Raw genomic sequence first — 16,343 nt, forward strand, 5'->3', positions numbered from 1 at the left:
GGCATAAACCTTGAGCCAACAAATCCAATTTAACTTTTTGTTCAAAGCTTATTTTTTTTTAGTAGGTTATGTATTTTTGTAAATATTTGGCTGTGCCAGATCTTTGTTGCAGCATGTGGGAACCAGTTCCCCAACCAGGGATCAAAGACAGGTCCCCTGCACTGGGAACGCAGAGTCTCAGCCTCTGGATTACCAAGGAAGACCCAACAGAAGCATATTTAAATGGATGTGAATAATATTCTACACAATTTCATAATGTGTAATGAATGTAATGTGTAATTTCATAATGAAATTGTGTATTCTATACAATTTCATAATTTCTAGTATATATATATACACACACACTAGTATATATATATATATACACACTAGAATGTATCTGCCTTTCATGCAGTTATGAGATGTTTTGATGATTTCTATGATCCATTAAAAGTTCATTAGGATAATAATAAATACTGTGTATTTTTGTAGGCTCTTAATTTCATAATGGACAAAGTACTGATATTGAAATTTCATTAAAAAACAAACCTTCTCTTCTTGGTCAAATTTAGCAGTGGTTTGTGATTTTAACTTCTTCCGTTTTAAAACTTTTGTGAATCCGTTCCTGGCCTCACCTTTGGGTGGGGGAGAGGAGAAATTGGTAAAAATATAAATGAAAGGAAGAAGAGATCAGAAGAAGCTAGATAACTGAAAACTGACTTGGGCTAAGTTCGCCTCCACCCGCTTCCTTTATTAATTTGGGTAATAGCACCTCTACTTTGGATCATGTTCAATACCAAGAAAATAAATAGCATTTAAGTTATAAAAAGGAATCAAACTTCATGAAATTGTATATACCTTGGTATTAATATTAATATCCTAGAAAATATACAAGTTTTGTATTAAAAAAATAATAATCTGCTTTCCTCATCTATCAAAAACCAAATTTAAGTAAAACTTAGGACAGGCAACTTACCACCTTTACTGAAATGGATACATTTTCTCCAATTAGTGTATATTGTGTTCTAAAGTTCAAGGACAAATGGAAATTAAAATGCACTTCCCACAAAAACCATATAAATGGTGAATCAAGAGTTTCAGATAGTTGACAACTACAACAAAAAGTCTTTGAGTTAGATTTCAGTAATACTATGTAATATTCTCTTATGAAGAAGATTCAAAGACTAAAAAACTGCACAGGAAACAAAAGCTTGTAGTTTGTTGCTGTTCAGTAGCTAAATTGTATCCAACTCTTTACAACCCCATGGACTGCAGCATGACAGGCTTCCCTGTCCTTCACTACCTCTGAAGGTTACTGATTAAAACAACAAAACACTTAAAGACGTCACATCTGCAGAAAATGTGGTGATCTTTACACTGATTGGTTGAAATGCTGAGGTAGGTCTTCCTGATGGAGAGGGGTCAAGGTGTTATTGGACAGAAGGAACAAAACATGCCCACCAAACTGAGAAAATATCTTGAGACCCAAAAATGAGGCAGGACACTTCATACAACCAAGCGATCAGATTATAGGGTAGTTTACTTAGAGGGTAGGATGGGATGGGTGACATCCGGAAACATTTGCAGCTGCCACTGGAGATTTTTATAGTTAACCTAGGGTACGAGGGTATGTGCTTAGAAAACAGGAAGTGCGTTCCAAAGTCAAGATTTATGAACGGGTAACTAGTCTCTTGGGTACTGGGAATACGTCAGCCAAGGTCTTCATTATTGTTTGGAGCCTAACAATAATAAAGAGTGCAGAGGCCACCTGGACCTAATGATCACTAAACAGTATCTATTCACTACAAAGCCCTTGACAACAGAGATTTACTACACAGTACAGCCCTAGGTAGGGTTAGTTGAAGGACAGGAGGCGCTGATGGCATCAGTTATACTAACAGCCATTCAATATGGCAGAGGGTCCTTCTTGTAAGTGACTGGTGAAAAGGGCCCATTGCTTTGCCTCCTGAATCACTATCTTCATCAGTGTTAGTTGGACCTGTCAGGCAGGGGTCAAGCGCTGGGCAAGGACTATATGCCTATCATTACTGATGCTCCTTTCATGACTCCCTTTCTCCCCAACTATTGTCCATCTACTTGCAGATGGCAGGACATGAATCGTTTTAATTTAACCCTCTCTCTCCATTTAGACATAATCTGCCTACCTCAGGTCTAGATCTCCTGGAGAAGGGAAAGGCTACTCACTCCAGTATTCTGACCTGGAGAATTCCATGGACTGTACAGTCCATGGGGTCGCAAAGTCGGACACAACTGAGTGACTTTCACTTTCACTTTTCTTTTTTCAGGTCTAAAATTATGTAGTCTTGGTTAAATTTATAATCAAGGACTTCCCTGATGGCGCAGTGGCTAAGAATCCCCCTGCCAATGTAGGGGACACAGGTTTGATCCCTGGTCTGGGAAGATTCCACGTGCTTTGGAGCAACCAAGCTCATGTGCCACAACTATTAAGCCTGAGTGCTGCAACTACTGAAGCCTGTGTGCCTGGAACCTGTGTTCTGCAACGAGAAGCCAAAAAAAAAGAAAAACAATGTATAATCAAGCAACAAGTGCACCTAAGTGACACTAACGCCCTCCTTTTTAAGAGGAGAGTATCAGCCATCTGGAAAGCGATGGGGAGAGAGAAGGCTAAGGAATGGGTTTACAAAAGAGAAAGGATAAAGAAAGTAAAATTGAGATTCCAGCTTTTGCTTAGTGTCAGCAAACTCACATAAATGCATGCACACATAAAGACATGGAGGAGCTCCTTGACATGGAATTGAAAACAAAAGCATTTCTACTTCATATAACACACCATGGTTTATGTACGTTTCTTCTTGTACAGCATAATTGGGTTGTGTAAAGGAGCCTCTTTGCCAGGGACTCAATCAAGGAAACTAAAATTTACATTTAGGGAAAACAAGTTTGCAATACTAAGAATAGGAAGCAGAAAGCCTTTTGCCATTTTTCTAGGCACAGGGCCAGTCTTCAAGAAAATTTCAAAACAAGCTGTTTGGCTTTGACTTACTCCTACTCAGTATGTAAACACCCAGGGCCTCCGTGTGCCCTTTACCTAGGGCTACCTGGTACCCTCAAATGTCCTGTGCCTTAACTTACCATTCCCTCTTTTCTCACTTCCCCTTAGCAAAACTTCTTTTCTCTCTGAGAAGATGGATAAGGCTCCATTTAGTAGCAGAATCTCTTGAAATTAAAATAATCAAAATAAGGTAATATGTCAGGCAGTGGACATCTCAGAGATTTATGTTCTAAGACATAAAACTTAAAATCTCAAAATGAATCTCTGGTAGAATTTGAGGCAGAACAGGAAAGTCAGGTTGTAGGTATATGCTGGGAGATGGGGTCAAAGTTTCCAGGCAGCTCACACTAAGCATGTATACAGTTACTTTGGAACATTTATACTTTCCATGACTTCCTCCCTTTATCTAGGGCTTAACTCAAAATTCTCTAAAATACCACTGGTTGTTCTAGAGATCCTTCCTCACTTATCTACCCAATGAGACATGGGACATTGTAGGGGGTGGGCAGAGGGTAATGTCACATCATAGAAAGAAAAAGGCATACCTGGGTATAATATCTACAGTAAGATTGTAACTTTCAACCTAATACTAGTATGTTACTGTTCATAATGTATATAATATATATAGTTTAGGTAAATTATCAAGTTACAAAAATATACAATAAAATCTTATAAGAAACTCTGAAACAATGGATGCTTCATAATTCTCTTAAGACTACAATAAAAATGCAGTTATTGGCTAAATTCCATCAATTCTTTTTAATTCTCTTTGATTTGTTCTCCTCATCTTCTGCTTTCCTTTCTGCAGGTCGCTTCTTCAGCCCCTTCATTTTCCTGGTTTGTAGTTTGCTTAGGTCTTGCTTTTGCATATGAATTCTTCCATAAGTTGTACCAAAAGTATCATGAGAGATATTTTTCTTCTTCTTTGGCTAAGAAACAGTAATATATGAAAAAACAGTTGAGTCTACTATTATGAACTGATAAAAATTTAGTGTATAACAACTATCATTTAACAACTTCCATTAGTGAGAACCTTTCAATGATATGGAATCTATAGTCCTATAGGTCCTTTCTTCTCAAACTTAGGTATATGCAGATCACTTGGAGATCTTGTTAAAAATGCAAATTATAATTCAGTAGGACTAGGGTAGAATCTGAGATTCTGCATTTCTACAATTCCCCCGTAAATTATCAGGTCACACTGAGAAGCAACCTAAGAGACTATTCTAATAATCATTGTCATGCACAGAGAGAAGTTGTTTCGTTTAGCTTAAGGATTGTGACTATCATTTCAAATCTTTACTGGAATTCCAGAGATGCCATTTCTACTTGCTTTTTAAAACCATTCAAAAGTCAAAACACATTTTATGGAAGTATGGGTTATACATCTATGCTTGAAATTACATTTTCACAATGCCCAAAATGAGACCTATTTTTGCTGAAAACTGGCAGTCTTGGCTACCAGGAAGCGCTTGGCAACACTTGATGCTTGGTTTCTACAATTTTATTATCCTTTATGATTGGCTTATTTGCTTCTTCCTTCTTTTCTTTGGCTCTGAAAGTCTAATTTTATCTATTATATTGATCTGTTTATATATGTCCTTTAATATAATATGCTACAAACCCTTTTTGGAAAGAAGAGAGGAATATACAATTAAACATGGCACCAATCTGCAAGTTATGTACCTTCAGGGCTTTGGGCATTTTCATAGATAATTTATAAAGGTCATCTGATGCCAGGTGTGTCCGCCTCAGAACCAAATCCAACGAGGGTCCCATCTCTTCCAATTCAATCCGTGGTGTTCTACAGCCAGATTTCTTTAACAGCAACCTTTATGAAATAGCAAAAAGAAATGTTGCTTTGACTTTGATAATCAAAGTCCCACTCCTCCAAATATTTTTGTTCTAGAGAATTATGGTTCCATAAAATAACAAAATGTTTGGAAAGTCTAATTTTAATACTTTATATACAGATAGTCCTCCTAAGAAGTGGAATCTTTTGATTTCTTTATTTAAGGTTTATATAATTATATAAAAAATTTTAAGTGGATCTTTAAGACATTATATTTACATAATTAACAAATTCTTATTTCTCTAAGACCCATTCAGAATCAACTTTTCTCCAAAGCACAGACACTGATCTCTATTGGTTGGGATGAACGTAACAAAACCATGACTTCTGGATACCACATGTATAAATAACCTTGGATCCGAAAGCATAAGAGGAATACAGTGGGGGGAAGAAGGGAGATTCATTTAATCCTTTTTTTGGGGAGTGACATCGTAAGAACTGCTCAAAGACTTGAAGGTTATTTGTGCTGAAAGACTCATATTCGTTATGGTGACCAGATCTCCACACAGAAAAGGACTAAATAATAATGTTCAGAAAAGGTGAGCCTTTTCACATAAAAGCCAGAATGAGAAAGAAGTAACAAGTGACACAGAGAAAAGAAAGAACAGAAGAGGAAAGCAGAGTAAGTAATACCCAGGAACAAGCAAATATCAGGAAGCAGGAGTGAAATGGGTAAAACCTTATTAAAAGTCCTGCGTCACATGAAGACAACCAACCAATACAGTCCACTTACAGGAAGTGCTTTTACTGGCTTCTGGAAGAGTCACAGTGATAGGTGCGCTATATCAGACACGGTAGTTCACACTCAATTAAACAAGGCAAAAAGGAAAAACGAAACAAAAAACCCCAGAGCCTAGGATATGTAAAGAGCAGAAATGTTAAACAAAAACATACAAACATTAAAAGATAAAAGAAATGTTAGTATGGGGTTTGAAGGGAGCAAGCACAGGGAAAAAAAGAGCTTAAACAAGGGCCCTTAAGCCACTCTCCTCACGGGGGCTCTGGGAGAAGAGACCTGAGAGAAGGCCTGTCTCTGGCCTGCGTAGGGGAAAACATTTTTAGGAGCTGAAGATGGCTGACATCATGCCATTGTCCTTAATATTTCACTCAAAGCATACAGGGGCAGTGACCATGTGACTCTTTTATATCACAGGTTTTGATTTTTTATTCTGCAATCGCCTCTACATCTTTCATACCTCAAATAAACTGTATTTATCAGGCTGAACTCATATCAAGACTAAATCTTGGGAATTCCCTGGTGGACCAGTGGTTAGCACTCCTCTGGATGGGGAACTAAGATCCCTGCACGCCAAGCAGAGCAGCCAACAACAAAAGACATGAAAAAAAAAAAAAAGACTAAATCTTGATTTATATTTTGTGTTCAGTAGATTAACCTAAGAAATCAAGGAAGTCACATACATAAAATTTAAATGAAAAAAATTTCTGCCACTTAAAACGTTGCTGCTGCTGCTAAGTCGCTTCAGTTGTGTCCGATTCTGTGCGACCCCATAGACGGCAGCCCACCAGGCTCCTCTGTCCCTGGGATTCTCCAGGCAAGAATACTGAAGTGGATTGCCATTTCTTTCTCCAGTGCATGCATGCATGCTAAGTCGCTTCAGTCGTGTCTGACTCTGTGCGACCCTATGGACAGCAGCCCACTAGGCTCTTCTGTCCACGGGATTTTCCAGGCAAGAATACTGGAGTGGGTTGCCATTTCCTTCTCCATTTAAAATGCTAATTTCAGGTAAATGGAAAACCTGTCAATCCAGAACAGTTCATGGCAGGCCTGATGGAGTCAGGTTACCCAAGGACCTTTTTATTTATGCAAGTGTCCTCCCAACAGAGTAATCTTTTGAGCAGTATAGAAAGTTAATAAGATTGTTTCCATGTAACTACATATAACTATATATGTTGCTACTTACTGATGAATTAATTATAGTGCCATACTAGACAGTATGTGTGGATGATCTTAATCACTTCATTGCGTATGCTTATTATTCTATTTCTACTTGATAGAAATAGAAGGAAACTTACTCCAGCTTTCAGTTCTCTGCATACGGTTTCTCGTGATAGAGCTATCATCTTTTCTTTTTATTAACAGAATTTAATCATGAAATCTAGAATCTAAAATCATTAAATGTTAATCTTTAAAAAAAAACAAACAACCATCTATTTACACTTTCTCAGAGGAAATGTATTAAGAGATTTATAAAGGATTTTTGTGATCATACTAAAGAAAATACATGAAGACTCTATTAAATATCAACTCTTAAAAAATAAAATTAAAACCATTTCCTTTACCCTCAATGCCATCATAAACAACGCACTTGTTTTTAAAGCAGACATTTTGATTCCAGGCTTTTGTATCTCCAGTCAAATACCTACTACTGCCCAGAATATTTACACCCCATGTAAATCTCCATCTCAGATCCTAACCTCAAGCTCTGCTTTTTGTTTCCCTATAAGCTCTAAATCAAACGTGACATTCAGTTCTGGGAGACTACATGGTACACGAAGCAGGGACACAAAGACAAACAGAACCCAGTTCCTTCCCTCTCGGATGGGTTTAGGCTTTTAGACATGTGAATCGGTAATTTCTATATATATTTATGCATGATGTGCCTATTTCTTGAGAAAGACTGGCATTACCCTCTTGTTTAAATTGTAATTTCCTTATTTTCCTCCCTTTCACATCCCTCTCTTCTGTTGACATTCTGTTTTCAGTACTTAAACTCCCTGCCCAGAATGTTGTTTGCTTTTTAAGGTATGCTAATACTTCCTGTTCTGCATATTTCTCCCCATAAAACCTACCCGATGCCATGGCAAAGGCATACATGGCAGTTATTAAAGATCTTCTGTTTCATACTAACAGTTCTGGCCCTATAGTGAACAAAATTCTCCAAGGAATTAATTATTATAGGATATACAGGAAGATGCCAGTAACACTATGATTTATTTCCCCAAAAGGTCAGGTCAAAATGTCTATTAATGTAATTTCATACTCACAGTTCTTTTCATCCAAAAAGCACAAAACCATTTTATAATCCTTACTCATCTTCACAAATTAATAAGTGTCAATATTAACTATTGGGGCTCCCCCCATGGTGCAGTGGTAAAAAATCCGCCTGCTAACACAGGAGACTCAGGTTTGATCCCAGGGTCAGGAAGTCCCCTGGGGTAGGAAATGGCAACCCACTGAAGTATTCCTATCTGGAAAATTCCATGGGCAGAGGAGCCTGGTGAGCTACAGTCAATGGGGTCGCAGAGTGGGATACGACCGAGTGACTGCGTACACACATTAACTATCACCTTAACTCTGCCTAAGGGCTGGCTGGAAGAGGGCAGGACACCCAAGAGCAGCCTGTGAGAATCCTGAGAAGCCACACGAGGATAGAAACTCTTTTCTGGCACATTCCTACCTCTGTCTGCACCTCTCTCTTTCTGAAAAAAGAATTACCCATCCCAGAGGTACCTCAGAATTACCTAAATGGTATCACTACACTTTGCAAAGAAAAAACAGAAGCCCTGAGAGGTGACCTGACCATGTTCTGTGGTGAAGGCTGGCACAGAGCTAGGTCACTAGGCTCAGAGTTGATGCTCATTCCAGGGACCACCTCTTCCTCTCCTAAGCAGAGCACAGCCCTAGGAAGCTAAGCTAATCCACATCGAGGGATTCTCCCACTAGCAGCTTGCTCTCAATCACACTGTCCATTTTCTATTTCAAGTCAATAGCTAACAGGTATTAGGGGATATAGATATGAAAACCTGGGATTAAAATTTTACAGCAGGGTTTCTAATTTTTAAAATTCAAATTTTTTTTTTATTTTAATGGGAGATGTCATACTAACAGTGATTTCAACAATAATAAATTACTTCTTAAAGTAAGTGGATGGATGGTTATTTATAGTTACACTGTCAATTTATTCTTGTTCTTAAGTCTGATTTGCTAATTTTCTGTCCATTTTGCTTTGTTTTCTTTATATTTCTTTCTTTCTTTTTTTTTTTAACAAATTAATCTTTCCTTTCACTAAACACAATTTAAAATAAAAAACCAAAGACTTTTGGTTGTGCCATGCAGCGTGTGAGATCTTATTTCCCCAACCAGGGCTTGAACCTACATACCCCAGAGTCTTAACCACTGAACCACCAGGAAAATCTCACTAAATGTAAGTTCTGACATAAGAGAATACTTTCTTCGAAACTGTTCACCATGAAAGAGTTTTAGATTATTGTTACTATCCATTTCTCTTTCTCAAAGATTTTTATCTTTACATTTTAGTTCCACTGTATTCCCAGGGTCTCCTTGTTTAACATAAGTTTTCAAAAAGATTTTATGTTAGTGATTTTTCATCTTTTATTTCTTGCTCTATAAATAGGAGTCATCTATTTTATATACATTTTTTTCTTAATATATGAAAGTGAAGTTGCTCAGTCGTGTCCAGCTCTTTGCGACCCCATGGACTGTAGCCTACAGGCTCCTCTGTCCATGGGATTTTCCAGGCAAGAATACTGGAGTGGGTTGCCATTTCCTTCTCCAGGAGATCTTCCCGACCCAGGGATTGAACCCGGGTCTCCCACATTGTAGGCAGACGTTTTACCATCTGAGCCACCAGGGAAATATATATATATAGATTTTATTGAAGTACAGTTGACTTACAATGTTTCAGGTACACAGCAAGGTGATTCAGTTATACATACACACATATATTATCTTTGAAATTATTTTCTATTATAGGTTATCACAAGATATTGACTATAGTTTTCTGTGCTATACAGTAAACCTTCATTGCTTGTTGCATATCTATTCTTTTTACTTAAAATCTAGCATTCTATTTACACTAGAATAAGTGGAGTCAAAATATCATAAATAGTTTAGTTAGGCTTTTAGTTCTTAAAAGTCCCAAAACCAAGTTTGGAAGTTCAAACAACAGACTACAAGGGTTTTCAATCTCAACTAATTATAAGAAAAAAAAAAAAAAAGAAAACCAGAAATAGGGGTACCATTCATGGGGTGAAAAGAACTGAATATCTCTGACTCCATACACACTTGAAAAAAAGATGGAAATTACTGACCAAAAACAAAACCAGGTGAACATTTAGTTCATTTAGATGTTCACTGGACACAAGCTGGTCAATCAGGTATTCCATTATGACAAAAACAAAATTAAAACCATGGATGAAATGCTGAAGTCCACAGATAGTTGCACAAATAGCACATTTGCACAGAAGACACCGCCAACCCTGGGCTGTTAGCACTCAGGCTGCACTGCCACGGCACAGTGTAAAACAGACAACACTCTGATGTCAGTGTACAGGCAGTCTGTGGGAGTCAATGTATTCTTTAGGAAAAGTGTGGGCTCCATCATCAGCACTAGAACTTTATTTTAAATACGGGGGGGAAAAAGTCATGCTTATCTCAAAAGGCTCAGTTGTAATATGTCATTAGATTTTTAATGAAAACAAAATCAGCTTGTTCGGATTTATATTTATATTGTGTTGGGGGTAAGGTAGAAGGCCTGGGCTGGAGAATGAAGGTAAAATGAATCTAGTCATTAAATGTTCTTATTCCCATCAGACTCCATTCTTTAGACTCAGGGTTTTGAGATTTGCTTTAGCCGGCTTAAGACCTGTAGCTTGGTGCTCTAAGTCCAGTCAAGAAAAATAAGGAAATACTGTACAAAAGTAGGGCAAGTCAAGACTGAATACATGTTTTGAGCTCAGACAAAGTGTCCGAGGCTCCAGAGTCCTGGAAAAGCAGGGTTTCCGAGAGGCAGAAGTTAGCAGGGGAGTGACAGACCTGAGGACCAGCACAGAATTTGTCACTGCTATTTTGCAAACTCTCCAAATTTGCAAACTCTCCAAACTTCTGGTCAGACACCAATTCTCAGTTTGAGCTCTATTAAATAGTCACACTAAAATGCTAACCTTGATGATTAATAACAACATGTAAATGCACTTACTTATAGCTTCGAAAGTAAATCTTCCCATTCAGTGCAGTGAAGTGTAGAACATACTCTAAACCAGCCAGGCGGATATTTGATACCGTGGGGCCTCTGAAGAAATCTAAAAGCACACATTAGGTCGTAAAAAAAATTTTTTTAAAGACCAACATACCTTTAAAATTCAGTTACAAATTAGCTGCATTCTAAATAAATGGAACTCTTTAATGTCTTATCTAAAAAAGGTAAGTAGCACAAAACTGATCCCTGAAAAATGTGATGGTCCCATCCTTCTATCATTTAATCTCATGACTATATTTCTGTGTTTAGTTCACTGAGCCATGTATTAGGTTGGTGCCAAAATAACCGCAGTTTTTGCATTGTTGAAACTTGGTGTTTGATATTGGAATACATTCTAAATAAATGTGGTTATACTATATATAATTTTAATGTGAATTTCCTGCTTTATGGTTTTCTGCTTATGATTTACTATTGCTGTTTATTTTATATTTATCCTAGACTATGGAGATGATGTTAGACAAAAAGCAAATTTGAGGGACTTTCTTATCCGAGTTCAAAAGGGGTCACAAAGCAGCGGAGACAGCTCACAACATCAACAATGTATTTGGCCCAGGAACTGCTAACCAACGTACAGTGCAGTGGTGGTTCAAGAAGTTTTGCAAAGGAGACAATAACCTTGAAGGTGAGGAGCCTAGTGGTTGGCCATTGGAAGTTGACAATGACCAGTTGAGAGCATCATCGAAGCTGATCCTCTTACAACTATACGAGAAGTTGCCAAAAAACTCAACATCAACCATTCTATGGTCATTCAGCATTTGGAGCAAATTGGAAAGGTGAAAAAGCTCTGTAGGTGTGTGCCTTGTGAACTGACCGGAAATCTAAAAAATTGTCATTCTGAAGTGTCATTTTCTCTTACTCTATGCAACAACTGAAACATTTCTCAATCGGATTGTGACCTGCAAAAAAAGTGGATTTTACATGACAATTGGTGACAACCAGCTCAACGGTTGGACAAGAAACTCTAAAGCACTTCCCAAAGCCAAACTGGCACCAAAAAAGGTCATGGTCACTGTTTGGTGCTGCCTGTCTGCTCCACTACAGCTTTTCTGAGTTCTGGTGAAACCATTACATCTGAGAAGTATGTCAGCAAATCAATGAGGTACACTGAAAACTGCAATGCCTGCAGCCGGCATGGGTCAACAGAAAGGGCCCAATTCTTCTGCAGACAACACCTAACTACACGTCGCCAATCAATGTTTCAAAAGTTGCACACACTGCACTACAAAGTTCTGCCTCATCCAGCATATTCATGACCTCTCGCCAACCGAATACTACTTCTTCAAGCATCTTGACAACTTTTTGCAGGGAAAATGCTTCCACAACCAGCAGAACAATACAAAAAATGCTTTCCAAGAAGTTGACTCCCGAAGCACAGATTTTTATGCTACAAAAATAAACAAACTTATTTTTTGATAGCAAAAATGTATTGATTTTAATGGTTCTTATTTTGATTAACACAGATGTGTTTGAGCTACTTATGATGATTTAAAATTCACGGTCTGAAACCACAATTTTGTACCAACCTAATAATTTTTCAGTTTTGAAGTTCTTCTAAACCAATGCTCAGCACAAGAGTATATCATGTTTACTATGATTATTAATTTTTTAGAAAATGTAAAACAAGATATAAAATTTTAATCTACTAAGATAGATAGGTTAATATAGCAAAGGTCTATAAATATGGCTGTTCAAACTTTGACTATTAAATTGAACTAGTGTTTTTTATATGGTGGAGGCCACCAAGAAAACGTCAACAAAGAATCTCAACTATATGAGCAAAGAAAAGCAACCTAAAGTGTTCAAGACAGAAAAGAACCACCAAGATAAGAGAGTAGGTTGTTTTCTCAGAGTGGTAGTAACACCCAAGTGGCACATGAGACAATTTTAAATGATATACAGGCAGATATAATCTATAATGCATTATTTATGTTATTATATACCATTTAACATATAGAGTAGGAACATACAATTTCTTTTTAAAAAGAGAAATCAATATAAAGAAAAATCTCCAGTGAACAACACTATGGATACTACATGGACATGACTAAAGTTACAAAGATGACACATGAATGAAAAAAGTTTGGAAAATACATTCGTGAAGTTTGGTCACCTCATTCTACACTTAAGAAGACCGAACCTGAAGGAAGCTAAATGGAAATATACGAATAACATTCAGCTGAGGCAAGGTTATGCATAAAAAGTCATCCAACTTAATTACTTAGGAAGAGCTGCCACAAGACAGATGATGTCATGAACAGGAAATATCTCATATTCTGTCCCAATTGCAGCTACCCAGCACTTTTCTTCCGTCTTCCCATTAGCTCATAAGATGGGAATAATCTCCATGTGCATGGACATACATATCTTTTGTAGTTTGCCTTTTCCTTCTTATGGATAACTAAGAGAAAATCACATTGCTAATGTATATAAAACAGACATAAGCATGCCAACACATGTACATAACACCTTTCCTTACTACCCCAAACAAATATTCCTCAGGGATACTTTTATAAACCAAATATACTTTTTAAATTCTGATCTAAAATTTGATCAGAATAATGACAAACTTTCTCATAACTTTACCAAACCCTGACTCTTTCAGTGCCCAAGTTAATAAAGCCCCACTCACTGTTGTGGCAGCATTACTGAAGTCAGAGTCATTCTGGAGAACAACATATGTAAATTCCAGTCTCCCCTGAAACAGCTTTTGCAATGCAAACCATACAGGCATGTGTTCATCCATAAGATTTTAAGAAAGAAAGAAAAAATGAAATGAGGTAGCAAGTTTTAAGAACATTACCCTTAGCTCACATCATATACAAAAATTAACTCAAAATGGATCATAACTCTAAATGTAAGATATGACTTCAACAATATATATAATATAAATTATAACAAATTATATATATGCATATATATATGAAAAAAGTCTTTGCAACCTTGAGATAAGCAAAGGTTTCTTAAACAAAACACTGCATAAACATACCATTAAAGGAAAAAATGGATAAAGTAGATTTTACAAAAATTTAAAACTTCTGCTCTTTAAAAGAAATCACTGTTTGCAGATGACAGGATACTATACAAAGAAAATCATAAAGATGCCACCAAATATCTACTAGAGCTTATCAATGAATATACACAGAAATCTGTTGCATCTCTATACACTTAACAGCACACTAGCAGAGAAATTAAGGAAACAACCCCATTAACAATCATGTCAAAAAGAATAAAATACCTAGGGAAAAACCTACTTAGGAAGGTAAAAGACCTATACTTGGAAAACTAAGACAACAGATGAAAGAAACTGAAGATGACACAAACACATGGACAGACACACTGTTCACGAGCTGGAAGAATCACGTTAAGACGACCATAATGCCCTATAGATTCCAATGCAATTGGATTCCTATCAAATTACCAATGGCAGAGAACTAAAACAAACAATTTTTAAATGTGTATGGAAACGCAAAAGACCCAAATAGTCAAACAGTTGTTTCATGTCCGGTTCTAACTGTTGCTTCTTGACATGCATACAGGTTTCTCAGACCAATAAGGTGGTTTGGTAGTCCCATTTCTTTTAAGAATTTCCACAGTGTGTTGTGATCCACACAGTCAAAGGCTTTCACCATAGTCAACGAAGCAGAAGTAGATGTTTTTCTGGAATTCCCTTGCTTTCTCTATGGTCCAACAAATGTTGGCAATTTGATCTTTGCCTTTTCTAAACCCAGCATGTACATCTGGAAGTTCTCAGTTTATGTACTGTTGAAGCCTACCTAGCTTGAAGGATTTTGAGCATAACCTTGCTAGGATGTGAAATGAGCACAACTGTACGGTAGTTTGAAAAATCTGAGAGTGGAATGAAAGCTGACCTTTTCCAGTCCCGTGGCCCCTGCTGAGTTTCCTAAAGTGAAAGAAGGTGTTACTCACTCAGTCGTGTCCGACTCTTTGTGACCACACGCACAGTAGCCCACCAGGCTCCTTTGTCCATGGAATCCCCCAGTAAAGATTACTGGAATGGGTTGTCACTTCCTTCTCCAGGGATCAAACCCAGGTCTCCTGCATTGCAGGCAAATTCTTTACCGTCCGAGCCACCAATGTGTCTTCTAACACCTTAGTTCTGTTTAACCAGGATAAAAACTTGCTTAAACAGAAGTAAGGGGGTTGGAGACAAATCAGTTAAGAGTCAGAAGGAAAGCCCCAGTTTGAAAATTTTTTCAATGGATCAATTCTAAGCAAAAGTAACACCTTAAGTGTGACTGTGTCCATGAGTAAAAACACTGGAAAAGGGCACAGTAGGTTGACCACAGTGTTGATGAGAAATACCAGGAGATTTGCAGTCAGAGATCAGATCAGATCCTGATTCTGCCACTTATTACCTCTTCACTCTGCACAAAAGTAAACTGGTCTCAATTTCTTCATCCACAACATGGGAATAATATTACCATAATGAATCAAGTATTTGCTTAATTTCTAGTGTGGTTACATTTGGAAATGAGGCCTCTATGGAAACAGTTCAGGTGAAATGAGGTATGTCATAAGGATGGGTCTGATCCCACAGGGTTAGTGTTTTGAAGAGGAGACACTAGAAAACTTCAACCTTTCTTTCCTCTTCTCCCTCCTTCCCTTTCTCCCCAAGGAAAAGCCTTGTGAGCACATAGCAAAAAGCCAGCAAGAGAGTCCTCAGCAGAAACCTGGACTCTTAGAACTGTGAGAAAATAAATTTCTATTGTTTATAAGCTACCCAGTCAGTCTATGGTATTTTGTTATGGCAGCCTGAGCAGACTCATAGAATTACCTTTGTAAAAGGTGTAGAAAGGATTACATTTAATAAACTATCTGACCTAATCTATGGTAGTTATTTTCATTATTATATGCTCAAACTACCGCACAATTGCACTCATCTCACAAGCTAGTAAAGTAATGCTCAAAATTCTCCAAGGCAGGCTTCAGCAATACGTGAACCGTGAACTTCCTGATGTTCAAGCTGGTTTTAGAAAAGGCAGAGGAACCAGAGATCAAATTGCCAACATCCGCTGGATCATAGAAAAAGCAAAAGAGTTCCAGAAAAACATCTATTTCTGCTTTACTGACTATGCCAAAGCCTTTGACTGTGTGGATCACAATAAACTGTGGAAAATTCTGAAAGAGATGGGAATACCAGACCACCTGACCTGCCTCTTGAGAAATTTGTATGCAGGTCAGGAAGCAACAGTTAGAACTGGACATGGAACAACAGACTGGTTCCAAATAGGAAAAGGAGTTCGTCAAGGCTGTATATTGTCACCCTGCTTATTTAACTTCTATGCAGAGTACATCATGAGAAACGCTGGACTGGAAGAAACACAAGCTGGAATCAAGATTGCCGGGAGAAATATCAATAACCTCAGCTATGCAGATGACACCACCCTTATGGCAGACAGTGAAGAGGAACTAAAAAGCCTCTTGATGAAAGTGAAAG

At 37.5% G+C, this 16,343-nt stretch overlaps 1 protein-coding gene across 1 annotated transcript in view; it reads right to left on the minus strand.

Annotated features, from left to right (window-relative positions):
- Positions 1 to 1,501: 1,501 nt before the first annotated feature.
- RPF2 (ribosome production factor 2 homolog (S. cerevisiae)) overlaps positions 1,502 to 16,343 on the minus strand; it is a 37,596-nt gene continuing 22,754 nt past the window's right edge. The window contains exons 8-10 of the mRNA XM_010856604.1: positions 10,826 to 10,928; positions 4,700 to 4,844; positions 1,502 to 3,942 (exon numbers count right to left, since the gene is read on the minus strand). Of these exons, the coding sequence (XP_010854906.1) occupies positions 3,763 to 3,942; positions 4,700 to 4,844; positions 10,826 to 10,928 (428 nt within the window). The 3' untranslated portion in view covers positions 1,502 to 3,762. The remainder of the gene's footprint in view (positions 3,943 to 4,699; positions 4,845 to 10,825; positions 10,929 to 16,343) is intronic.

The sequence above is a fragment of the Bison bison genome, unplaced genomic scaffold, assembly GCF_000754665.1.
Source record: "Bison bison bison isolate TAMUID 2011002044 unplaced genomic scaffold, Bison_UMD1.0 scf7180017864373, whole genome shotgun sequence".
In the NCBI taxonomy this organism is placed as follows: Eukaryota; Metazoa; Chordata; class Mammalia; order Artiodactyla; family Bovidae; genus Bison; species Bison bison.